Source organism: Lepidochelys kempii, chromosome 1 (assembly GCF_965140265.1).
Source record: "Lepidochelys kempii isolate rLepKem1 chromosome 1, rLepKem1.hap2, whole genome shotgun sequence".
Classification (NCBI taxonomy): domain Eukaryota; kingdom Metazoa; phylum Chordata; order Testudines; family Cheloniidae; genus Lepidochelys; species Lepidochelys kempii.
This window is the reverse complement of record NC_133256.1, coordinates 290,187,126-290,213,877: the sequence shown is the minus strand read 5'-3', so window position 1 is coordinate 290,213,877 and position 26,752 is coordinate 290,187,126. Positions and strand designations below refer to the sequence as shown.

The 26,752-nt window shown below is 43.4% G+C and overlaps 1 protein-coding gene across 3 annotated transcripts in view; it reads right to left on the bottom strand.

The window, feature by feature from the left end:
• PPM1H (protein phosphatase, Mg2+/Mn2+ dependent 1H) overlaps nt 1-26,752 on the bottom strand; it is a 226,801-nt gene that overhangs the window by 55,455 nt on the left and 144,594 nt on the right. For 2 of the 3 annotated variants that reach the window (XM_073327913.1, XM_073327915.1), the window contains one exon: nt 12,488-12,572. The exons of the other annotated variant lie outside the window; for it this stretch is intronic. In XM_073327913.1, coding sequence (XP_073184014.1) covers nt 12,488-12,572 — 85 coding nt within the window. The remainder of the gene's footprint in view (nt 1-12,487; nt 12,573-26,752) is intronic. 3 annotated transcript variants of the gene reach the window in all.

The following is a 26,752-nucleotide window of genomic DNA, read 5'->3' as shown; positions in this document are numbered from 1 at the left end:
ATTGGCAGAGCTGGGAAAGCAGCCCAGGCTCCTGCATTCAAGTTCAGCACCAGCAACAACCTAGTGTTACCAACATACAATGGTAGTCTTCAGTCAGCCAGCCAGCTCCCATTTTTGTAACATTTTTATTAATTGCTTTCCTTCTTCTAAGGGGCGGGGGGGCAGGGGGAGGAAGGGGAGTAGTACTGACCCATTTCTCCTGCTAAACCTGTACCCGTTCCTGACAAATTGTCTATAACAAAAACTCTGGGTTATACAATATTTTCTGTTATCATGAGTATATTTGGTCCTCCCAGAAGTGAATAATTATTCATGCTGGACAGATCCAAGCATAGTATGGGTAAACACATTTACTAGAGCTTGTCAGAAAATGGAATCCTCGCCCTGAAAGAAAATGTCAAGTTTTCAGCCACAAACTGAAATATTCCAGTCCTGCCTCACGGGAGTTGTAGTTTGGGTGCCTCATATTCCCATTCTCCTCTGTGTGCCCAGCTCCCTGGTCAAACAACATCTTTCCACATAATGCACCATGGTCTCAGTTCTTGGTGATGGGAGGCAGTGTATCATGGGAGATTAAATTCATCCAGTGACCCTGACCCATAGAAAAAAACTGGAGCATGAGGCGCCAGAAGTACAATTCTCATGCAGCACTGTGAATCAAAATATTTCAGAATCAAAATATTTCTGTTTTCTGCCAAAATATTTTGGGTTTTGGCTTTCACATGTTAAAACGGATTTTTTTTTGGTGTGGAAAGCGGACACTTTTCACAGAAAATTTAATTTAGTTAAAAAATAAATTTTCTGTGAAAAACAGCTTTGGTGAAATTTTTTTGGATCAGCCCTAATATCTACACAGAGCTGTGTAGATATTAGGGCTGCCAACATGCCTCATTTGTGCCCTGCTGCAATTCAGCTACAGAGATCCTGGGTCTCTCAATCAAAGAATGCTTTCAAATGTTACTAAAAGGTCTGGTGATTCTGTGATGGGGACTAACGTCGGACTAAACCATTCGTTTTCATTTGGGGCCTAGAAAGAAGTTACACCGAAATCCTCAGATGTGAAAAGTTAATCCATCTGAGCTCATGCACAACATTAACAGTTATGTTTCCCTTCTACATTTTACCATAAGCAGCAGCAAAAAGATAAATGAAAGAAAATATTTAAGGCTTATTTACATATGCATACAGGTGGGGTTTTTGCATTTACTGACAGTGAGCTCCTGCCTGAGACAAACTGAGCCAAATTAGCCAGGGATCACTGGGCCTAAGGTGGACAGACAAAAGCTGCATTTCCCTTTGCCTTCTGGAAATGCCCCTTTCCCCCCTGTTCAGCTGGTTAAGGGAATAAAATCTGCCTTATCTTCAGCAGCAGCTGCAGTCAGGGAAGATCAAATGAGTTGGCATTAGTTTCTAGCTATGACATAAATGTAGTACTCATGAAAAGTGAGCAGTTGGGAGTATCTGAAACCTTTACTGATCTACCCAATAGCTCTCATACAAATAGGTCAAAATAAAATATTTCCTCCATTTAAGGCATGAACTTGCTGAATTCAGTGGGAGCTGGATCAGGCTCAACACATCACCACTCTATCCTAAAGAAACCAATTGCTTCCATTCTTTTATCCAGATATCTTTTGAGAAAAAATCTCGAGCTTCACTGAAATGGAGTCAAGGCAGATGTTGCTCTGACTGGCTGACTAGATTGCAGTCTACTTTCAAGGCCCAACTTTCAATGGAGACCTTCTGCTCTTTGCTAGAACAAGAGTTCCAACAAATCCCTTCTCAACACAGGACAATATTACTTTATCTGCAAACTGTAGTTTTCAACAAAGTTCCCCTAAAATATTGTCCAAATGGGTCATGTAGATGGATCACTGTTCCCTGCTAAAAGAAATTATTGTAAGGTATTACTGATTTTTAAAAATGTCTAGTGAGATCAAACCTATAACATATCTTGGAAAGAGGTTTTCTGTACTTTTACTTTAGTATTTTAAATATCCAATATGTAAATTTATGTACAATCACTGCATTTAACTTTTTTTCTTTTATATTGAAAACTATACACGTCTAAAAGAGTTTGATGCAGTATATTGCAGTATAAAATCTATTTGGTAATTTTTGACAGCCAAGAGATGGGATAGAAATCTGGTTGCTAATTTTAATAGATAATTTTATATTTTACTGATGTCCTAAATAAATTCCAGAAACTCAGTGTTTTATTACAGTTTTTTCTGGGCTTTTCCACTATTCACTCTTTTTTCATCTGCCATGTTGAAAAAAATGAAGTCAATAATCAGTTTAGAACATTGTTGATTTCAGTTTTTGTAAAAAAATACATGGATTATCTTGAGCACATAATTACAAATCCAGGCCACTTAAAGCTTAGTGTTCTCTGCCTTTAAAACAGGCAGCACTATTTAACACACAAAAACAAAAACACCCTACCACCAGTGGAGTTTCCCCCCTTAGATTATCAAATTGCCTGTTTTACTGTATAGACAACTCCAAAAGAAACTAAATCCATAAGGCTTTTAGCAACGTTTTTTCTTGGAAAAATAAGAATTTCCCTTATTGCAAAGGGAAAGTGATTGTGAGAGACTGTGTTTCATAAAGATTTGCTCAGATGGAAAGTCTAAGGTCACACGTGAAATAAGATTAATAAAGCTGGCAGAGCTACCAGTGGACTGCTAATGTTCAAATAAGATTTCTCTTCCGCAGCCTACCCTCAACGTTTGATTTACAATCTAAGAATCTTAACTTGATTCTAGTATTTTTGACGTCAGTAAAACAGAGAAGAAGAGGGGGAATTTGGAAGCTGCTGGTGTCTGAATGTGAGCTGAATTCTTATGTGAAGAAACATTTCTTTTGCAGTTATTCTTGATGTTTCCCTGGTAATTCTATCAAGTGATAAGAATGTGCCACTATAACACACAGGATTGACTCCTTTCAGACTGACTTATTGAGAACTGTTCCCTATTTACTACAAGGTGTGGCTCTTTGCCTTCCCCCTGGTGACAGATTGTGCCTTGCAACAGAAAGAAAATAAATACAAAACAAAAATCTTCAACATCTGCAGATCTTTAAAAGGAGATCCACAAGCTGATACAAAGAAATCTCTTTAATCAATCAACAAAAGCAAAATGTGAATCAATTCTAACAACGTTTAGATAGTGGTTAGACACCACGTTTGTCAGTGATTTTGCATATACTCAATCTAGGTTTAAAAGAATGCTAAGGGAAAAATATAGTTCACAGAAAAAATGTTACTTAGCCTTAAAGCAAAAACAACGAACCTTGGTGAATATCAAATACTTTACTTTCTGTATCCTTACCAGGCTAGTTAAGAAGGCTTCACTCTACTATTCTGGTTTTAGGGTACAGAAAATATTTTCCACCATTTTGGTCTTTCAACAGTTATTACTGTCTACTTTGGCACAAATCTACAGTATTCTGTATTATATGCTTTTGGGAGTCAGCCATTTTATGGTTGTCTATATTACAAGTTCAGCATTAGTTATGTTCTTTTAACAGTTAGCCATGTAGAAAGGAACCCACTCATGGAAATATGAGTCACTTTTCTTTCAACAGGCTGGTTTCCCCATTTCCTTTTTATTAAAATTGATCTGGAAAGCAAATGTGAAAACTAAGTTAACTCACATTTATGTACCAATATCCCAACAAATTAGGCTGTAGAGAGCATTTGTGTGCCTTACAATTCTCTTTGCGAAGTCCTTTAATATTGATTACTTCACTCAGGCTATCCTACAATGTATCATTCTGTGACATCCAATATCAGAAGTCTCTAAGGTGCCACAAGTACTCCTTTTCTTTTTGCGAATACAGACTAACATGGCTGTTACTCTGAAACCTGTCAGAAGTTTCATTGCAACTCATGGTACTATTAGGGTTGCCATTTTCACCCATACATACAGCCAAACCTCAAGGTATAGCACTATTCCTTTAATACAAGGACAATTATCATTGTGCCTTTTTCTCAAGCACTACATTTGAGTTCATGACCCCACACTTAAACTGGAAAAGGTTAAGTGCGATACATCCAGGAGAGGTATCAACCACACTGGTCAGTTACTCTAGGGCTGGATCCATATTCAAAGCCAAATAACAGGAAATCTAAATAGGGGAAAACATTAGAAAAAGAAAACAGTCTCCAGGATCAGAAATATAGGGGCAGATCCTTGGTGGAGAGTTGTAGTTTCCCTTTATATAGAAAAGTTTCCAACTGGTGGAGAACTGACACTGGCTGTCTCCAGCACCAGACGAGCACAAAAAGTGGCCTATAGCCACCTTTGCCCCTCCTTCTGCCCAGTGCACCAAGGAGAGCTCTGGTGCATCTGCAGATTTGGATCTAAGGTGAATGTGTAAAGAAACACAAGAGTAAGAAATTTTTGACAAAATGCATATTTTGGAAGTAAACTGTACTACCATTAACCAACACTCATTGTTAGGAAGTTGAAAGGAGCCCCCCGGCAAACCATACAAAATATTTCCATGTACCAGGTAATATTTTGTAAACTAATCTTTCAGACAGAGAAGTATCTATTTAAAAGAATTACATGAGGGGAAGGACGGTCTTGTAGCTAAGGCACTAGACATACTTGGGAGATCTGGGTTCAATTCCCAGCTCCAGCACAGCATTCTTGTGTATTGTAGAGCAAGTCATGTAATGTCTCAGAGCCTCAGTTCCCCATCTGTAAAATGGAATAGCAATAATTCCTTCTGCCCGCTCATGGTCTTTCTAGACTGCAAACTTTCTGAAGCAGGAACCCTGCCTCGAATGGCATACGGACAATATTTACGCTGACTGTAATGCAAATGATAATGTTGTACCTATCTGCAAAAGTCAATATTAACAGAAGTTTCCAAAGTGAATACATAGAGAATATATGTTGCAAAAATGCACTAAATGGAAAAATCTAGAATGATTCATATTAAAAGTCTCTTCAGAAGTTAAAAGGGAAATTGACTGGGGCAATCTCCACAGATATATTTTTTGCCAGCCCAAATGCTGAAGTCTTAGAAAACTTCAGAAGGCAACAAATCAGTGCACAGTCAGTATCTGGTTGGATTTTGTTATCTTTTTCTCAGCATGTTAGCAAGGGAAGCACCATGATTTTCTTCCAGAGTGCCTCAGGGATCATAGTGAAAAGGTTGTCACAAATGCCGAGTCCCACAACTTCAAAGCAAAAGGACAACACTTCGTAGGCTGCAGAAGCCTGTCTGAAGAAGGGCCTACGACATGAATGGAACCTATTTGGGAGCAAGAAGACAACAAGTGGTGTGAATCTGGAGAGAGAAGGGAATGCATGTAACATTTGTATATCTTTTGCTAAATTATCTGTGTCTTAAGGTGTCATATCTTTAAGAGGAGATGCCTGCTAGGAGGGGATCTGTAATGCCAAGAAGTTTCTAGATCATTGACAGAGCAGATTACTTCTGCTGCAAACATCCATATGGAATCAGTGAGAGGAATCCAGGGGCTGCATTCAGTTAAACGCAGGTTGCATTTGAATGTACACTTTTCTCCTAAAGAAGTAAGACTCTAGGTGAGGCTAGTCCTTACTAGATAGTTGGGGTGAGAGTGACTCAATGAATGGAAGCCCAAGTGCTCCTTGGAGCTGCTAAGCTATAGGTCCATGCTCATGGATATTGTAGGACAGGCCATACTAAAAACTACGCTATAATTTGGGCTGGTCAGAAAATCTTTTGTCTAATAGTTTTTCTGCATTGTTAAACTAGCTCTAGTTGCAACAATGAGCTGTGCCACTTTCTTCTCTATTTCTGGAGGACACAAGACTGGAGTGGGTTTATAGTTCATTTGAGCTAAAACACATATTATGAGAAGGAAGATTACATTGTCACTAACAACTGCAGAGTGAAATATTTATGTTAAAATGACCAGAATGTGCATTTCTTCCTGTTGTCCGGTATGCATGAGAGAGGGAACTGGGAAACTATATTTAAACTGGAAGCTAGAGACTTGCATCCAAACAAATCCAAAGTAAATACCCGTAAGACAAGGAAGTGCAGTGAATATTGGTTTCCCGAGATGTAAGGATGAAAAGAGACAGGTGATGGCCTGGAAAGATAAGGAGGATGACCAGGAATCTCAGATGGTTTAGATACATTATAAACCAAGCATTTGAACTTTTGGAACTGGATGCTTATTCAAGCTAAATAAGAAAACTTGGGGTTCTTTTGAGGTTTGCCCTAATTGGCACTAATTTTCCAAGTGCCTCAAAGTACTGTTAGATGGCTATATATATATATATTTTTAATTACACTGAAGTAAAAGTGTTACCTTTTGAACGTTTGAAATTGTCTCTAATTTTGTTTCATGCTCTTGCTGTCTTGCCTGTATTTCATTTGAACATGATACCCGTGGCCCAGGCACATTTGCTACATATACAAATGAAATAAACAAAAAAAGGTAAAGAAAATTCAAGGGGAAACAGCAGAAGTGTTTTTCAAATCAGCTGCTGTTTTCAAATATAAGCCAGAAAGGACATCAAAAGAGCAAAATCCCTTGTAGGCAATGCTTTACCTCTTATTTCCTAGAGAAGTGCCAGGCTCCCAAGATACTACAGATTCCCTTTATTTTACAGGAAAACAAATTATTTTAAATATAACTAAGCATTAATATTTATTAGGGCTGCTTTGTATTTGGTTCTCTGAATATGAATACATCCCAAAGAAGTTCTTTCCTCTGAAATTTTCAGACTCAAGCAATGAACTGGAATAGGAATTAAATCTGCACAGAAAAACAAAAAGGCATTTCTTCCAAAAAACAGTTTTTTAAAATCCCAACAACCTTGCATCTCTACCCCTCCAAATACTGTGACAGTTGGACCAGGCTGAACATAAAAGGTATTTTAGGAACAGCAGAAGACCATCAGGCCTTGACTTGCCCAGTTAATAATGAGACTGCATTAACTTTAACTTGAACTTTTGAGAGGCAAACCAAAACACTGGTTTGTAGCAGGTAAGAAATCTATTTGCAGTGCCACTTTTTATGATCTCATATGTGATTGTGACAAGGTGCTGGCTAGGAAACCCTGAGCCAGCCCTCTGTCACACCAGCTCCATTCAGGAAAGGGAAATTGGAGGTGGCAGAGTAACCCCAGACCTAAGTGGCAAATGGGGAACAGCTGCCGGCCTTGTTAGCCAGCGGCTACATAAACGCTGGCAGGAAGGAAGCCAGGGGGACAGGAAAGGGAGGAACCAGGGAGTTAGAGGCTGCTCCCCCTGCTAGTTGCAGAAGGCAACAGTCCCTGAGGCTGTAAGCCTAATGCTGTCTGTAGCTACAAGGTGGTGGGAACTTCTACTGTAAATAAAGAGCACAGCTGACTGCACCAAAGCAGAGGTCTATGGCTGGTTTGTGGGTGCAGCAGGGGTAGAAGCTAGAGGAGCCAACCTGTGCCCAGTTACATGTGCGGGCTTGTCCGGGACCCTGAGCCAACGGACGTGGTTGGTGGCCCGGAGATTGAGGAGACCCTGCAATGGCTCGTAAAACAGCAGGAGCAGATGCAGAAGGCCCTGCAAGCCTTCCAGCAGTCCCACAAGGCTGAGAGACCGGCCTTGCTAACCTGTCAGAAAGAACAGCAGAAAAACCTACCAGACTTTATAAGAGAGCAGGCCAGCATGCAGCAGCAACTCCTGCCACGAATGGTGAGTCCCGCAGTAGGGAATAGCACCCGGCCGCTGGGCTTGGGACTCTGTAAAATGGGCCTGGCAGATGATCTGGATGCATTTCTTGGTACATTTGAGAGGGTAGCCATGGGTGCTGGATGGGATAGGGCAACCTATCCCATCCAGGGAGCAGTGACCATGAGTTGGTTGAGTTCAGGATCCTGACACAGGGAAGAAAGGTAAGCAGCAGGATACGGACCCTGGACTTCAGGAAAGCAGACTTCGACTCCCTCAGGGAACGGATGGGTAGGATCCCCTGGGGGGCTAACATGAAGGGGAAAGGTGTCCAGGAGAGCTGGCTGTATTTCAAGGAATCCCTGTTGAGGTTACAGGGACAAACCATCCCGATGTGTCGAAAGAATAGTAAATATGGCAGGTGACCAGCTTGGCTTAACGGTGAAATCCTAGCGGATCTTAAACATAAAAAAGAAGCTTACAAGAAGTGGAAGGTTGGACATATGACCAGGGAAGAGTATAAAAATATTGCTCGGGCACGTAGGAATGAAATCAGGAGGGCCAAATCGCACCTGGAGCTGCAGCTAGCGAGAGATGTTAAGAGTAACAAGAAAGGTTTCTTCAGGTATGTTGGCAACAAGAAGAAAGCCAAGGAAAGCGTGGGCCCCTTAATGAATGAGGGAGGCAACCTAGTGACAGAGGATGTGGAAAAAGCTAATGTACTCAATGCTTTTTTTGCCTCTGTCTTCACGAACAAGGTCAGCTCCCAGACTGCTGCGCTGGGCATCACAACATGGGGAATAGATGGCCAGCCCTCTGTGGAGAAAGAGGTGGTTAGGGACTATTTAGAAAAGCTGGACATGCACAAGTCCATGGGGCCGGACGAGTTGCATCCGAGAGTGCTAAAGGAACTGGCGGCTGTGATTGCAGAGCCATTGGCCATTATTTTTGAAAACTCGTGGCGAATGGGGAAGTCCCGGATGACTGGAAAAAGGCTAATGTAGTGCCCATCTTTAAAAAAGGGAAGAAGGAGGATCCTGGGAACTACAGGCCGGTCAGCCTCACTTCAGTCCCCGGAAAAATCATGGAGCAGGTCCTCAAAGAATCAATCCTGAAGCACTTAGAGGAGAGGAAAGTGATCAGGAACAGTCAGCATGGATTCACCAAGGGAAGGTCATGCCTGACTAATCTAATCGCCTTCTATGATGAGATTACTGGTTCTGTGGATGAAGGGAAAGCAGTGGATGTATTGTTTCTTGACTTTAGCAAAGCTTTTAACACGGTCTCCCACAGTATTCTTGTCAGCAAGTTAAAGTAGTATGGACTGGATGAATGCACTATAAGGTGGGTAGAAAGTTGGCTAGATTGTCGGGCTCAACGGGTAGTGATCAATGGCTCCATGTCTAGTTGGCAGCCGGTGTCAAGTGGAGTGCCCCAGGGGTCGGTCCTGGGGCCGGTTTTGTTCAATATCTTCATAAATGATCTGGAGGATGGTGTGGATTGCACTCTCAGCAAATTTGCGGATGATACTAAACTGGGAGGAGTGGTAGATACGCTGGAGGGCACGGATAGGATACAGAGGGACCTAGACAAATTGGAGGATTGGGCCAAAAGAAATCTGATGAGGTTCAATAAGGATAAGTGCAGGGTCCTGCACTTAGGACGGAAGAACCCAATGCACAGCTACAGACTAGGGACCGAATGGCTAGGCAGCAGTTCTGCGGAAAAGGACCTAGGGGTGACAGTGGACGAGAAGCTGGATATGAGTCAGCAGTGTGCCCTTGTTGCCCAAGAAGGCCAATGGCATTTTGGGATGTATAAATAGGGGCATAGCGAGCAGATCGAGGGACGTGATTGTCCCCCTCTATTCGACATTGGTGAGGCCTCATCTGGAGTACTGTGTCCAGTTTTGGGCCCCACACTACAAGAAGGATGTGGATAAATTGGAAAGAGTCCAGCGAAGGGCAACAAAAATGATTAGGGGTCTGGAACACATGACTTATGAGGAGAGGCTGAGGGAACTGGGATTGTTTAGTCTGCAGAAGAGAAGAATGAGGGGGGATTTGATAGGTGCTTTCAACTACCTGAGAGGTGGTTCCAGTGAGGACGGTTCTAGACTATTCTCAGTGGTAGAAGAGGACAGGACAAGGAGTAATGGTCTCAAGTTGCAGTGGGGGAGGTTTAGGTTGGATATTAGGAAAAACTTTTTCACTAGGAGGGTGGTGAAACACTGGAATGTGTTGCCTCGGGAGGTGGTGGAATCTCCTTTCTTAGAAGTTTTTAAGGTCAGGCTTGACAAAGCCCTGGCTGGGATGATTTAATTGGGGATTGGTCCTGCTTTTGATCAGGGGGTTGGACTAGATGACCTCCTGAGGTCCCTTCCAACCCTGATATTCTATGATTCTATGAACCTGGGCCCTATGGCTGGCTCCCTACCTGGTGGGAGAAGCTCAAGTGGCCTACATAGCCTTGAGTGAGGAACAAGCCCAGAACTATGAGACGGTGAGGGCGGCCACTCTAGACTGGGCCTGTTGGAGAATAAATACTGCCAAAAGTTCTGGTCGGCCCGATGGATGGGTGGGTGCTGTGCTGCCCCGGGCATTTGCCCAGAGACGGATGGACTAGGCCACCTGCTGGCTGAGGCCCGAGACACAAACGGTGGGGGAGATAATGGATGCCCATATCTTAGAGCAATTGCTACAGGGCCGCCCCGAGAATATCCGAGTCTGGGTCAGGTGACATCAGCCAAGTACAGTCGATAAAGCAGTCAAGCTGATTGAGGAGAACACGGAAGCAGACGTTCCCTGAAGGGAGAGCTGATCCTATAAAGGACAGAGAGTTGAGGAAGAAACTGAGGGAACCCCTTCCTGGGAAAGGCCCTGAGGGGAAGAAGGAACCCTGAGAAGCTCCCAGTAGAGCTGGTGTGATTGTTTGCTGGCAGTGCAGGCGGCCAGGACATAAAAAGGGGGACTGCCCAGATATGGAATGTGGGTGGGCCAAATTTTGTGGCTGGACTAGTGCTAGAGAGTGGACAAGGGGGCAGAGACTGTCCACCATCCTAATGAGGGGGAGAGGAAACCCCATAGGGGCCTGGTGGATACAGCTTCAGCCCCCTCACTCATCCAGAGGGGGCTGATAAAACTTCACTGGATAATTCCAGGTACACAGCTGGCCCTGGAGTGTATCCACAGGGCAAGAGATACTGCCTGATGACCCAGGTGGCCCTAGAAGTGCAGGGAAGCTTTAAATGGAAGCGGGTCGGGGTAGTAGAGGGGTTACCATAGTACATTGTGTTAGGTATGGACTGGGGTCCTCCCCCGGAGGGGAAAGGAAAGGTTCCCCGAAGAAGGGGCGGGGACCCCTGGACTGAGAAGCCCCAGGGAGGAAGAGAAGCACAGTTCTCGGGGTAGCAACCATGAGAACCCTAGACAAGTGAGCCCGAATAGGGTAGATCGAGGGGAAGGAGGTGCGGGGGAGATGGCCAGCCCAAGCCCCATTAGAGGGAGAAAAGGGGCAACTGGAGCTCCCCACAACGCAGCTCCCAGGAGAAGAAATGGGGACCCTGCTTGGTGGCTTGGGAGGGCCCGGGATGTCCAACAGGAGGTTGGGATTTGCCTTGACCCCCTACCAGAAGAAAAGGGGATAAAGGTGAAGGGATGCCTGCTGGGGTGCGATTGGTGTGAGGACCCATGGGTGGCAGCACAGCTATGGGGACATCCATCCATCCGACCAGTGTATTTTTGTGGGTGGGGAATGAAGGAACCTCCAGGAGATGACACCCGTGATTGCCTGAAAGAGGGGAAGAGGCTTCCCCGGATGAACCCCACTGGATGGGGGTGGAGAGGCCGAGGAAGGACTAACCTGGTGGCTCATAAGGGGGAAGGTGTGTGACAAGGTGCTGGCTAGGATACCCTGAACCAGCCCTCTGTCACGCCAGCTCCAATCAGTGAAGGGGAATTGGAGCTGGCGGAGTAAGCCCAGGCCTAAGTGGCAAATGGGGAACAGCTGCCGGCCTCGTTAGCCAGGGGCTACATAAAGGCTGTCAGGAAGTAAGCCAGGGGCAGAGGAAAGGGAGGAGCCAGGGAGTTAGACGCTGCTCTCCCCTTACGGCTGCACAAGCTAGCAGTCCCTGAGGCTGTAAGCCTGATGCTGTCTGTAGCTACAAGGTGGTGGGAACTTCTACTGTAAATAAAGAGCACGGGTGATAGCACCAAAGCAGAGTTCTATGGCTGGTTTGAGAGCACAGCAGGGGCAGAAGCTAGAGGGGCCCACCAGTGCCCTGTTACAGTCATACAGCAATCAATGGGCTCAACTGTTAGTTTTAATGGTGTAAAAATTAAATGGCAGTTTGAGTCAGAAAGAAGTAAAAATATATTTGGTTATTTGTGACATGGCTTAAGGCTAACAGTGCTTTGCACATAAACCATCCTGTGTCATCAGCTAATCATTGGCTGTAGGGGGTCCGGCTGCCCTGAGCCAACTAGTAAAGCATCCATCCCTCCCAATCCACAGTTATTCACACCGAGTAAGACCACCCACACTGAATGAAACCACCTCTATGGTGGACCCAGCCTGGGTAAGAGATCTCTGTCAGCCAGGCTAATAAAACACAGGAAAACAATATGCACCACCGTCTGTCTCAGACACAAATGTCAAGCTGCTACTTTAAATACCATTGCACAGTAAATACTGGGAGGGAGTGAAGTACCCTACTCAGTGTGCTCAGAGATGTGCTATAGTAAAATGTTACCTAACAATCTTGTGACCACATGGCAGAGCAACATTCAGTAGCAGCAGCAGCTAGTACAATCCTCAGGTCTCTTACCAGATATTGTAGTCGCTGACGCTCAGTCTCAGGAGTGAATTCTGAAGACATTGGAATAACTTCTTTGTTCCTGATTATTATGGCCCTGCAATTGTCATCAAACATTGTCAGTAGAGACTACAGAAAATACTGGGACATGTGTAGTAACATTCTAACTAACATTTGCTGGGTCTTATTCTGCTTGGACCAGAGCAAGACAAAAAAAAACAGTCTTCCCCCCTGGCCAACTCTTGCCCCATTTTATTTTTGGTGGAACAGCAAAACAGTAGATTTGCTTATGTCAAATTCACCTCATTCTTAGAGCTCAGAAAAATCAGGCACCCAAACAAGTAGGACAGGAGTTATTTCAACCCAAGTCGACAGGGTACATTCTTATTTGTTACAGCCAGACGCCCAGAGGAGATACTGCAGAATTACCGATTGCAGAACCACCCTTTGCAGGCTTTAATCCCAGTAGGGGCTGACACGTTCCAACCTGCTGGCTTCAGATGACTCATGAAAGCCACTTTCCAGTTATTCATTGGTCGTATGTCATATCAGAACATTTCCATTCTCGCAGCAAATGGAAATGGCAAAGCAAATCCTGTTTAACACAAATCTAACTAGCTACCTGCCAGAGGAAGACAGGTAACGGGATGGCTATAGATCATCTGGCAGATTTCACACACATTTCTGCAAATAGCACAGAGAAAAGAAAATTCTACCAAACAATGAATATATTTCTGTCATCTCTATAAAATATCTGTATAAAATAAAATGCCACATTTGTCCCTTGTGTAACTGTTTCAGCCAATGGGACATACACCATGGAAGAATTTGGTCCATAATGTTTCTACTGTATTTATTGTTCATGTATCCATTCTGATAATAGAATTTTATTCTCATACTTTTTTTTATTATTTATTCAGCCCCTTAAGTGGTGCACTCATGGTGCTTTATACAGTGGTTAGAGAAGACATACATGTTCCCAAAAGATTTTGTAATCTTTAAATCTGCCCATCTAGATTAGAGTATTTTAAAATTGGAACACTTGGTGCTGTATTGATTTTCCTCCTTTTTTGCCATTACATTATGCATACATAAGTTACTGTTATTTGAATTCAAGTCTTTACAGTTCTAACATCATATTAATCCCTCCTTCTATGATCCTTTATGCCCTTTTTACTTATGCTATTCAAATCTTAATTCCTTTGATAATTTGATCCGTTTGTTGACTGCTACCCTACATTGGGTATCCTAATGGCACTGAAAAGCCATCAAAAGTATATTGTATACACAAACACTTTGATGAACCTTAAATGGAGATTCAAAAAACAGACCGTCCTTGGAAAACACCCCTTAAAGCGCTGCTTTTCACAATTAGGTCTATGGCATAACTACAATACATCACGTCCCCATGAGTCATTTCATGCTATATTGGGTGAATGTAACCTCCAAATCACTAGCTAATATGCAAATATAGCAATGATGTATTGAAACGATGGAAGGGGCAAATGGGCTGGGTGGGATTGTAGGGGTTATGTGGAAATGAACAGGAACGCATGGAGAGGTTGAATCTGTGTTGCAGAGAATGCAGAAATGCGGGGCTTCAGCTGCAAGGGGTCTGTAAGGGGTGGAAAATGGGGGGGGGAAATAGTTTTGACAGAGACTATGAGCTTATTGCTCTTGTTTTTTCTGAATTCCACATGCAAATGATGCTACAGGTTTATTAGTGGAAGTTAGAGGGGAAAACATAGAAACCCACCCTACAGCATCACATTTACTTCATGAAAGCTAAGAATACCATTGCTACTAATATCAGAAATTCCATTTATTTTCTGTGTGGGGAGGGATTCCCCTAGTGGTAATAATTCAATCATTTTAAAATGGGGAGAACACTGGGGAGAAATTTTGGCAGAATCTTTTTCTAAATATAGTTTAAACTAGTGATGGGTCTGCCTGTCATCTCCCCCCCCGACACCCCCATTCCAGTCCGGTAAAAATGACTTGGTGGAAGTCACAATTAGGCTTCGCAGTATGCCCAGAAGTTCAACACCTTCATTTGCAAAACCGAAATAAGAACAGCACTGACTGTTTTGTGTGCGTGCAGCTTTGCTTTATTTTTTGCTAATGGTTAATTTAATGTGGCTTTGAAACAGAGACAACTGCTCAAATACATTAGCCAGTTTTCATAACCCTTTCATCTGTAATTTGACTCATGAGTATCGGTTTGACACAGTTTGAAGGGTCTAGGGTTTCAGTATGTTGATAAATAGTCTGTATTGAGCCATGCTAGAATAATCAAAAGACATTAACAGAATTTATCTTAAAAGAATGAATCAGAAAGATTCTATGGATCCTAAATTTGGTCTAAAGGAGCTATTGTTAAAGTCAATGGAAGCATCACACACATCAATACTATTGTTAGACTATTAACTTATGAGTTCTACTGTTTTTTAAAAAAAACCTGCCATTTAAGAGGAGATCTATAGCAAAACACATTTTAGGGCTCAGGTCCTGGAAGACACTGGAATATTTCCTATTTAAGTTTGATGGCTGTCTCATGCATGTATCTGAGGGCAGAATTGAGCCCTAAGGGACTAATATTGCGCACACAGAATGAAATTTTAAGGTAGGAAAGCCAGGGCGTTTCATGCGCCTAGCTTGTTTTGACTAGATATTACAGCCATATGGTGTGAAACAGTCCAGCCCAGCATGAGAACCTTGAAACAATCAAAGCAAAAATGCTTCTAGGATGGTACAGAGCCTAAGTCCTGAATTCCCTTGAATTTTATTCACATTAAATACAAAAATCTAGAATTTATCTTAACATGTGAGAGAGAGATGCAACTGCACATAAGAATAAAATGGCTTGGACTGAGGGACTAGATAGCTCAAGAGATTAGAAATGGGACAGTCAGGCTTTCACTTCTAGGTCATCGGCTTGAATTCAGCTCAGATCAATAGTAGTACTCAATATCCCATTACCACTCTCGCAAGCTATCCAGTACTCAGTCCAAGCCATTTAACAGCTACATGTCACTGAAGGTTGTTACTTTCAGTCCACATCATAGATGCTGGCACCACAACTGGCAAGCTTGTTGGCGATCTCACCAAGGAAGCTAAGGATTAAATTTCTGGTCCAGTACTCATTGAAGAAGAGGGGAATCTTTCCAATAGATCCAAAGGATACTGGATCAGTCCTAATTGGGCATGGAGACTGAAGTACCCCGCCATGACCCCTGAAGTACTGATGCTCCCTAAACAGAGTCTGTTCTGTGGACAAGGCCCTCAGTCTCCAGTACGATCAACATCAGTACTATGGTCACTTTAAAAATGACTTGATTTAAGGGAGCAATTTTGTTGACTAATGTGGGAACTAAGAACATTAAAATAACTATTTTGAAAAGTATAAAATACACATTTCTACAGTGCTGGGGGAACTCAGCTTTTAACTTCATATTTCACATACCAGCAATGCCATGTTATACCATTATTGCTTTCATCACACATGAAGGATGTGTGTGTGAATGTGTGTAATAAAGCACAATGACTTCTGGAAGTGCTAGCTCCCAGAGTATTGTGGGATTGTGGCTATGTGATTTTATACTAGAATTGCAACTGTCTGAATACTTATGTTTTGGAGGCTGTCCTAGAAGCAAGCCTCTTTAAGGGAATAGCTAGATAGAAAACTACTGGATTTGGAGAAGCTATTGTTTCCACAGCCCATCTGGTTCGCCATATTTAATGCTGACATTTTAATTTTAACTACACTAGTGAAACATTATAGTACAGCCAGAGGGCGAGGTTGCTATATGAGGCTCGGTGATTCATGTTTGTATGGAATGATTATGTCAACACTAACAGAATATTCCTTGATGACAAGGTTACTTCAGATCCATAGCAATCATTAATTTATATCAGCTATGAAGAAATTAAAAAAAGCACTTACTGCAGGAAATGAAATAAGAAGTGTCAAATACCTTAGGCCCCAAATTGTATTTACTTTTAAAGTTCACTTCTCTTCCAGCTTATTGGCTTTGTGCTGTTCCCCGCCCAGAAAAAAAACCACTTCATCCCAGAGCAATTAAATAAATGGAACAAAAACATTCATATATTTTAAGGGAAGTGGGATCATTAGATCACTATTAGACTCCTTTATTATACAAACCATAGAATTTCATCCAGTTACACCTGTATTGAGCCCAATAACTTGTATTCTTAGCATAGACCCTACATAAATAATACTGTGAAATTCCACCATGTGCTTTTCACAGCATGTCTACATGGATTTTACAAATACGGACAGATAGTTTTAATAGCTAGAGCTGGTAGAAATAGACAGAAAAATATGTATTTAAGAAATAAAAACCAGTTCAAGTATTCAAAATTGGATGAACCAAAACCTGTTATTGCTACCTCTTTTCTGACCAGGCTAATCCATGGAACGTATTGCCTGATCCAATAAACCCCCCAGCCCCGAAAAGCCATACAACTGATGTGCCTGAGTGTCCATGCTTAAGGTCGTACAGAGGGAAATCCCAGCAATACTGCATTTACCTAATGGTTGGATGGGCCAAAGCCTAGTGCACAAGTATATGAAGGGAAACATCCACAGGTTGGAAGCGTAAGAGGAGTACATGTGATTCTTCAGAAAATGTTTCTATTTTTATTTCAGTTTGACTCAACTGTGCATTTCATTATGGCCAACTGAATGATCTCTGAGCATGTGAGCACTGTGTCCAATCCATTCTCACATATATTTAAAGTTCTGTTTATTTGTCATATTCAGAGTCAATACCCTAAAGCAATGGTTGGGGCAAGATTTTTACTTTCTGGCTTTAAATTGAATGGTTCATGAGGCAACAAAAATAGGTAACTGGTCACTGCATTTCCGTGTTGTTCCTGCTACTAAGGATTATGAGGAAAATCAATCTTTTATCCCTTAAAAATGTATAAAACACCTTTTATATAAAAATGTGAGAGCGAATGCATGCACAGAGCAGAGGAGTCCCCCTTTAAGAGGAGGCAATCATCTGGGAACTGCCAGGCTTCCTTTCTTGTAAAAAACATAGAAAAGAGGAAAACTCATGCATTTTAGAGAAAGTCATTGTTGGTTACTCTCATTTAATCATAAAGAGAAAGGAACACTTTAGTGAATAAGGTCAAAAGTGTAATTTCACTGCTGTCGTGGGTCTGTTGGGAATCTAGTGTTCAAAACAAAAAAGGCATCTCCTACTGTTAAAAGTATTCATGGGACCCCCTGATTCCATTACACACTTTTTCAGCCGAAAATGATTTGAAACGCAACATTAAACTGAACATTTCTACAATGGAGGATAAAATCTGGTAGAGGTGACAAAGAGAAACCATTTGGAAAACACTTTTTGACAGCGTATATCACTTCCAAGCCACGGGAGGATGTATCCATTTTGTCAAAAGGTGTTGAGCAGCGTGGATTCTGTACCTGTGAACCAGAAGTGTCTGACTCGTCTGAAGAGGTATTAGAAATGTGCCAATGGAAAAGAAAGAGGGATTAGAATGACAGACAGAATAAGGCAAGGTTTTATTATATCCAAAGGGGAACAAAGAAGTAGATTTTAATTAGTTGTGTCACAAAATAGCTGAGAAAAACATGTAAATCCTATAACTGTGGAATTGGTATAATACTCTAATGGGTATTTTTTAAGAAAGATCAGAAATCACAACTGCTAGTTTCTGTTACACTTAAAACAGATCAGCTATATTTATCTTAACAAATTTCTAACAAATAAAAATGTTTAGAAAATGACCAGAATACAATTGTTTAGATGTTCCCGTATATAAAAGAGAAAAATTGTGTAAGAATTTTGATGGGGTTTAAATATATTAAAACACACAGCCTTTGTTTCATTTACTACTAACTAGACTAGTCTGTTTTTAATATGACACAGATTAATTTCTCAGTCTCTTACTTCAGCTGGCTTCTACAAACATCTTGCTGTATCAGCAACATTCATGGAACCATAGCACCAGCTCTATAATTTTACAGATTAAGGAGGACCCAGCAGGACACTGAAATAGACCACAGTGTGAAATGTAGTTAGCGGTTAACAAGGATGAGTTCCAATGGTGACATGTCCATTATCAAAACCCACAGGGGGATGAAATCCTGGTCCCAGTGAAGACTATAACAAAACTCCCACAATTCAACAAGAATGTTCCATTTACACTGGAGGCTTCACCCACTCAGATCAGACAAGCTTGCAAATGCCTCCTCTCTTCTCAATGCCCCCCACGAGCATAACATACAATCAACAAAACACAGAATCAGGAAGAGTTAGAGCAGATGAAATCCTCTTTCTTTCCATCTACTCTCATTTCACAACCTCCTAACCTGGGTTTCTTTACATTCCTTAGTGGCAGCATCAGACCTAACCCTTGCATACATAATTATTCATATACAGATCACAAATACTGGATAATTTCTCTTCCAACTGAACAGAAAAGCTTTTATTTTACAGTAACTCTCACTGATAGGGAGTACATGCTCCGGCCCCTCCATTACCTCTTAGGCTAGCTCCCTATGCAGTGGTTAAAGCCGATTGAAACAGGCAGGGGGAGTGCTCACCAACGAACCAAAGAGGAAGGCATCTGCTATAGAGTCCCCTCCTTCCCCTCAATATATCTGATATACAGCTATTTCCTTCTGCATTCCCAGGGTAAGAGAACTGCAGTGAGAAGCCACATGGCTCTGTGACTGTGGAAGAGGTGAGCCTATAAGTCTAGCAGATCTCCCTAAGCACAAGTATACAGCACAATATACAAAATTATTTTCTTTCAAATTGTATGATTTACTCACATTTACTTTTGAATGTTTATTTCACACTCCTTGTAAAGTAAGGCACTCTGGACAAAATAAGGGTTGCTAATATATTTCAAAGCCTCTATTCTGATTGGTTGATTTTTACAAAAAGATGTACACTACTTTTAATGCAGAACAATAATAGCCAAGTAGAAGCTGTTTGCAGTAGAGGAGCAGTCCTTGTGCATTTCAATGGGAGGGCTTTTTCCTCATTCATACTAACACCTGAGTTGATCAGCTTTCTCATTGCCAAAGAGAATAACGAGTATGGATTTTCATACTGAACTCCCCTTGTCCATCAACACCTATCAACACCAGTAAGAGGGGACTCCTAGCTTGTGGGTCCTGCACTTTGCCTTGGTTATTTCTTGTGTGCAGAGGTTACCATGGTTTAGCAGGAATCTCCAGGAGTTGAAGTTGTTGGAATTGAAGGGAAGGTGTCTGGGAAGTTATACAGAGTTTGATTATCAACTTCTATACCAGGACTGTATGCAGGTATACATGCAGGTATACAGAATGAATAATTATGGCTGAGGTCAATAGATGTTATCTGCATGAACCATAGTCAACTCTGCAAGTACCACTATCCAACACAGGCTGACTAATTCAGACTGCCTTTCACAATTAATAGATTTTTTAAAAATGATTCCAATAGTGAATTTGTCTTCTTCAGCATGAGTCTTCTCCAGGCTAGTCTCACTGGCCTTTTGATTGCAAAAGCTGCTCCCTGGAGGTATTCTTCTGATGACGTTCATCTCAGCTTGGAAGAGATTGTCCATATTCATCTGGACTCCCTTGCTTCAGCTTTGATCCTTGTCCAGTTTGATTACTTAAAACAAATAGTGGGACCAAGGTTTGCTGCTGCTGCTACTTGTGTCCTCACACTGCTTTCCTTCACAACCATGAACATGCAATTGCCAGATCACTGCACTCCACCAGGTCACTGGAAAAGCATTCACACTCAAGCTGCTGGCATTTCAGTAGATGCTTCATATTATGAGGCTCTCTGCCACAGTCACAGGTACTGGGGTCAATGATGTAGTCCCACCTAATCACTGCCTCCCTAGACCAGTCAACTCCAGTGCAGAGTCAATTAAGGCTATGCTAGATAGACCAGGGCTAATCTGTACTGTGTGGAAGGTGCTTGACTTGTGGATGCCAAAGCACACAGGCTACAGGATCGTTCTCTACTCATTTGCCATAACTGAACACTTGTTTGGTTGGGTGACCATGTTAGAGGTTTAATAGTGGCAAGAAAGCTTTGTTGTGACTTCAGTTGACTCAACATTGGTGTTATGTCACATAGCAGACATCTTGGATCTGTGCATTGCCTTGTGGACTTGACTCTACTAGACACTTCCTGGAGTATATCAGGAAGAGCAACACCTGCAAGGATGTATAGGCTATTGACATGGGTAGGCTTAAAGCATCCTGTAATATCGTAGCAGACAGCATTGAATACAGGGTCTAGCTTCTTTGAGTGAGGGGATCATGCCACACTTCACAGGCAGAGAGCTACAAAAGTAAAAGAATTTACTTTTAAATTAATAGGATTTTAAATACATAGGATGGCTGACAACGGTGCTCTCCGGAGTGATATCTGGCATTGTACCAAAGCTGCCTGGTGCAAATAGTGGGAGATGACACCAGTTCTCTGTGATTAAAAATATGCCAATAAAGTTGAGTGCATAAACTGTAATTTGAGCCATCTTAATATATGAAACAGAGACTTGACCAGCCACAAGAAAGGAAATCAGTATGTCTGCACCATAGAAGTGAATATATTGATATCAAATGGTTGGACATTCAAAGACAGGAAACAAAATGAGGTTGTACATCACCTAAAGTGGGTTTTTCCTTTTGAAGACAAGTTGAGGGAGGGTAGGCTATGTTGGTAGGGGCATATCGATTGGATACAGGACCTCTATATCAGTAGGATGGCTCTTGCAATGAGTGTGGATGGAAGACGACCAAGCGGGAGTCCAAAGGCTTGGTAAGTGGACTGGATATCTCAGAGACACCGATGTGCGTGACAACCCACCTAAACAAGTAATCTCATCTCATCTCAGTGGAAGTCTCCATTCCTTGACATAGGAATATCTTGGCAATAATATCTGCCTGATCTTATGGGAAGAGTTTTCATCTAGGGTTCCTGCACATATACACACTCAGAGTTGATGAGGAACCTCTGTCTCTAGTAAAGCTCTAAGAAACTAGAAACTGGACTCAAGGTATTTTAGCTAGATGCTGATGAGCTGTAACTGGTTAAGTTACCTGAAAAGCCTGTGGAGTCCAAGGGCCAGGAGAAGTTGAAAGAGGCTTCCAGCAAAGCACGGTTCTCAACAGACTTGAGGTACACTCCAAGTGAATCTGGAAAGCTTCCCTCTAGACTCTCTCCTACTTGATATGCCTCAGCATTGGTTCTGAAAATATTTAGGAAGAATCCACAAGAGCCTCCTTTGTGTGATCTGTCAAAAAGACACAGGTGGATGTATAAGTCCTCTCATAGAAATGAATGAGCTTTGGAGAAGAGGTAAGAAGGCTGCTTTTTCTTCAAAGGAATCCTTGCATGGGATGGACTCTAGTCTTCTTTTTCATTCAGCTTTGTCTTTAATCCCAATTCCTTTCTCTTTAACTCTCCTGACCTGCTGATATAGGCCTCTGTGCCTCTTCATTGCAAAATGAATCATTGTAGGCAGTCACTCAGTTAGATATAATGCACCCGTCTTCTGAAACTCATTGTCCACTGAGATCAGGAAAGTCTCTGCTTTCTCACCACTAAATGTAAAGGCTTATTTCTTGTCAACTACTTTTATTTACTTTTAAATTAAAGTAATCATTAAAGGAGGATAGCCAATTATGGTATTATTCAAAATCACTTCCAACAGCTTCATTAGGATAAAATGGTGTAAAACCTGAAGTTGCTGCTGTTCTTTTTAACCTTTCTTTTTCAATTCTAACTTCTCCTTGCACAAAGAGGATGGAAAACAGGGAGCAACAGTGACTCCCACATGCATACAAGCCAGGCTTCCAAAGCAAGGGAGGCAAAAAGAAAAAATGGAGAGAATGTGGGATTTGCTTTTATGTTCCCAGTGTGAATGACAGTACATTTATTTCCATGACTTTCTGCTGAGTGAAGACAGACTGTTCTGCACATCAGACTGTAGCTGGAGCAGAGAGAGAAATTTAAAATTTATTTTTAAACACCAGCTTTGTTTTAAAAGGGTAGGTTCAATCCAGTCTGCTGACAGACTCACTTGAGCTGGATGGGCTGAAGCTGCTGGTTGCCAGGTAGGCAACTGAAGGTTTCAGTATCTTCAGTGGGTTTTGCACCTCAGTTGTGGTCCCAGTAAGGTTTAATAATCTAAAAAGGGCATAGATAGTTTGACCAAAATAGGACCTACAACTATTTTTAATAATGAACTTGATAAGAGAGCATCCTGAAGATTCTAAATAGCCATAGATTTTAAAGAAAAGGCACAATCCTGTCACATAGAAATTTTTAAGGTTCTAATTAGAAAAAGTCTTACACAGAATAAATGGCTTAGATGTCGTCTGCTCCCCGTGCAGGAAGACTTAAGCACGGATGCTATTCCAAATGCTTTGTGGATTTTTTGCTGAGTCAGCACAGTGACCTTGGACAAGTCAGATAATTTCTCTGAGTCTCAGTCTCCTAACCCATGAAATAGGGATAATGATACTTCCGTTTTGTAAAGCACTTTGGGATCTATGGACTCTCAGGGTATGTCTACACTACGGAATAAGGTCGAATTTATAGAAGTCGGTTGTTTAGAAATCGGTTTTATATATTCGAGTGTGTGTCCCCCCACAGAAAATGCTCTAAGTGCATTAAGTGCATTAACTCGGCGGAGCGCTTCCACAGTACCGAGGCTAGAGTCTACTTCCGGAGCGTTGCACTGTGGGTAGCTATCCCACAGTTCCCGCAGTCTCCGCTGCCCATTGGAATTCTGGGTTGAGATCCCAATGCCTGATGGGGCTAAAACATTGTCGCGGGTGGTTCTGGGTACATATCGTCAGGCCCCCGTTCCCTCCCTCCCTCCGTGAAAGAAAGGGCAGACAATCGTTTCGCACCTTTTTTCCTGAGTTACCTGTGCAGACGCCATACCACGGCAAGCATGGAGCCCGCTCAGGTAACCGTCACCCTATGACTCCTGGGTGCTGGCAGACGCGGTACGGCATTGCTACACAGTAGCAGCAACCCCTTGCCTTGTGGCAGCAGACGGTACAGTACGACTGGTAGCCGTCATCGTCATGTCCGAGTGCTCCTGGCCATGTCGGCTGGGAGCGCCTGGGCAGACATGGGCGCAGGGACTAAATTAGGAGTGACTTGACCAGGTCATTCTCTTTAGTCCTGCAGTCAGTCCTATTGAACCGTCTTATGGTGAGCGGGCAGGCGATACGGACTGCTACAGTCGTACTGTACCATCTTCTGCCAGGCAGGCAGGAGATGAGGATTGCTAGCAGTCTTATTGTACCATCTTCTGCCAGGCAGGCAAGAGATTAAGATGGCTAGCAGTTGTACTGTACCATCTTCTGCCGAGCAGCCATGAGATGTGGATGGCATGCAGTCCTTCTGCACCGTCTGCTGCCAGCCAAAGATATAAAAGATAGATGAAGTGGATCAAAACAAGAAATAGACCAGATTTGTTTTGTACTCATTTGCTTCCCCCCCTCCCCTGTCTAGGGGACTCATTCTTCTAGGTCACACTGCAGTCACTCACAGAGAAGGTGCAGCGAGGTAAATCTAGCCATGTATCAATCAGAGGCCAGGCTAACCTTCTTGTTCCAATAAGAACGATAACTTAGGTGCACCATTTCTTATTGGAACCCTCCGTGAAGTCCTGCCTGAAATACTCCTTGATGTAAAGACACCCCCTTTGTTGATTTTAGCTCCCTGAAGCCAACCCTGTAAGCCGTGTCCTCAGTCGCCCCTCCCGGCGTCAGAGCAATGGCAAACAATCGGGCATCTGAGAGTGCTGTCCAGAGCAGTCACAATGGAGCACTCTGATGGGGCTAAAACATTGTCGTGGGTGGTTCTGGGTACGTATCGTCAGGCCCCCGTTCCCTCCCTCCCTCCATGAAAGCAAGGGCAGACAATCGTTGCGCGCCTTTTTTCCTGAGTTACCTGTGCAGACGCCATACCACGGCAAGCATGGAGCCCGCTCAGGTAACCGTCACCCTATGTCTCCTGGGTGCTGGCAGATGCAGTACGGCTTTGCTACACAGTAGCAGTAACCCATTGCCTTCTGGCAGCAGACGGTGCAATACGACTGGTAGTCGTCCTCGTCGTGTCCGAGGTGCTCCTGGCCATGTCGGCTGGGAGCGCCTGGGCAGACATGGGCGCAGGGACTAAATTTGGACTGACTTGACCAGGTCACTCTCTTTAGTCCTGCAGTCAGTCCTATTGAACCGTCTTACGGTGAGCGGGCAGGCGATACAGACTGCTAGCAGTCGTACTGTACCATCTTCTGCCGAGCAGCCATGAGATGTGGATGGCATGCAGTCCTTCTGCACCGTCTGCTGCCAGCCAAAGATGTAAAAGATAGATGGAGTGGGTCAAAACAAGAAATAGACCAGATTTGTTTTGTACTCATTTGCCTCCTCCCCTGTCTAGGGGACTCATTCCTCTAGGCCACACGGCAGTCACTCACAGAGAAGGTGCAGCAAGGTAAATCTAGCCATGTATCAATCAGAGGCCAGGCTAACCTCCTTGTTCCAATAAGAACGATAACTTAGGTGCACCATTTCTTATTGGAACCCTCCGTGAAGTCCTGCCTGAAATACTCCTTGATGTAAAGACACCCCCTTTGTTGATTTTAGCTCCCTGAAGCCAACCCTGTAAGCCGTGTCGTCAGTCGCCTCTCCCTCCGTCAGAGCAACAGCAGACAATCGTTCCGCGCCTTTTTTCTGTGCGGACGCCATACCAAGGCAAGCATGGAGGCCGCTCAGCTCACTTTGGCAATTAGGAGCACATTAAACACCACACGCATTATCCAGCAGTATATGCAGCACCAGAACCTGGCAAAGCGATACCAGGAGAGGAGGCGACGTCAGCGCGGTCACGTGAGTGATCAGGACATGGACACAGATTTCTCTGAAAGCATGGGCCCTGCCAATGCATGCATCATGGTGCTAATGGGGCAGGTTCATGCTGTGGAACGCCGATTCTGGGCTCGGGAAACAAGCACAGACTGGTGGGACCGCATAGTGTTGCAGGTCTGGGACGATTCCCAGTGGCTGCGAAACTTTCGCATGCGTAAGGGCACTTTCATGGAACTTTGTGACTTGCTTTCCCCTGCCCTGAGGCGCATGAATACCAAGATGAGAGCAGCCCTCACAGTTGAGAAGCGAGTGGCGATAGCCCTGTGGAAGCTTGCAACGCCAGACAGCTACCGGTCAGTTGGGAATCAATTTGGAGTGGGCAAATCTACTGTGGGGGCTGCTGTGATGCAAGTAGCCCACGCAATCAAAGATCTGCTGATATCAAGGGTAGTGACCCTGGGAAATGTGCAGGTCATAGTGGATGGCTTTGCTGCAATGGGATTCCCTAACTGTGGTGGGGCTATAGACGGAACCCATATCCCTATCTTGGCACCGGAGCACCAAGCCGCCGAGTACATAAACCGCAAGGGGTACTTTTCGATAGTGCTGCAAGCTCTGGTGGATCACAAGGGACGTTTCACCAACATCAACGTGGGATGGCCGGGAAAGGTGCATGATGCTCGTATCTTCAGGAACTCTGGTCTGTTTCAAAAGCTGCAGGAAGGGACTTTATTCCCAGACCAGAAAATAACTGTTGGGGATGTTGAAATGCCTATATGTATCCTTGGGGACCCAGCCTACCCCTTAATGCCATGGCTCATGAAGCCGTACACAGGCAGCCTGGACAGTAGTCAGGAGCTGTTCAACTACAGGCTGAGCAAGTGCAGAATGGTGGTAGAATGTGCATTTGGATGTTTAAAGGCGCGCTGGCGCAGTTTACTGACTCGCTTAGACCTCAGCGAAACCAATATTCCCACTGTTATTACTGCTTGCTGTGTGCTCCACAATATCTGTGAGAGTAAGGGGGAGACGTTTATGGCGGGGTGGGAGGTTGAGGCAAATCGCCTGGCTGCTGGTTACGCGCAGCCAGTCACCAGGGCGGTTAGAAGAGCACAGGAGGGCGCGGTACGCATCAGAGAAGCTTTGAAAACCAGTTTCATGACTGGCCAGGCTACGGTGTGAAAGTTTTGTTTGTTTCTCCTTGATGAAACCCCCCGCCCCTTGGTTCACTCTACTTCCCTGTAAGCTAACCACCCGCCCCTCCTCCCTTCAATCACCGCTTGCAGAGGCAATAAAGTCATTGTTGCTTCACATTCATGCATTCTTTATTCATTCATCACACAAATAGGGGGATGACTACCAAGGTAGCCCAGGAGGGG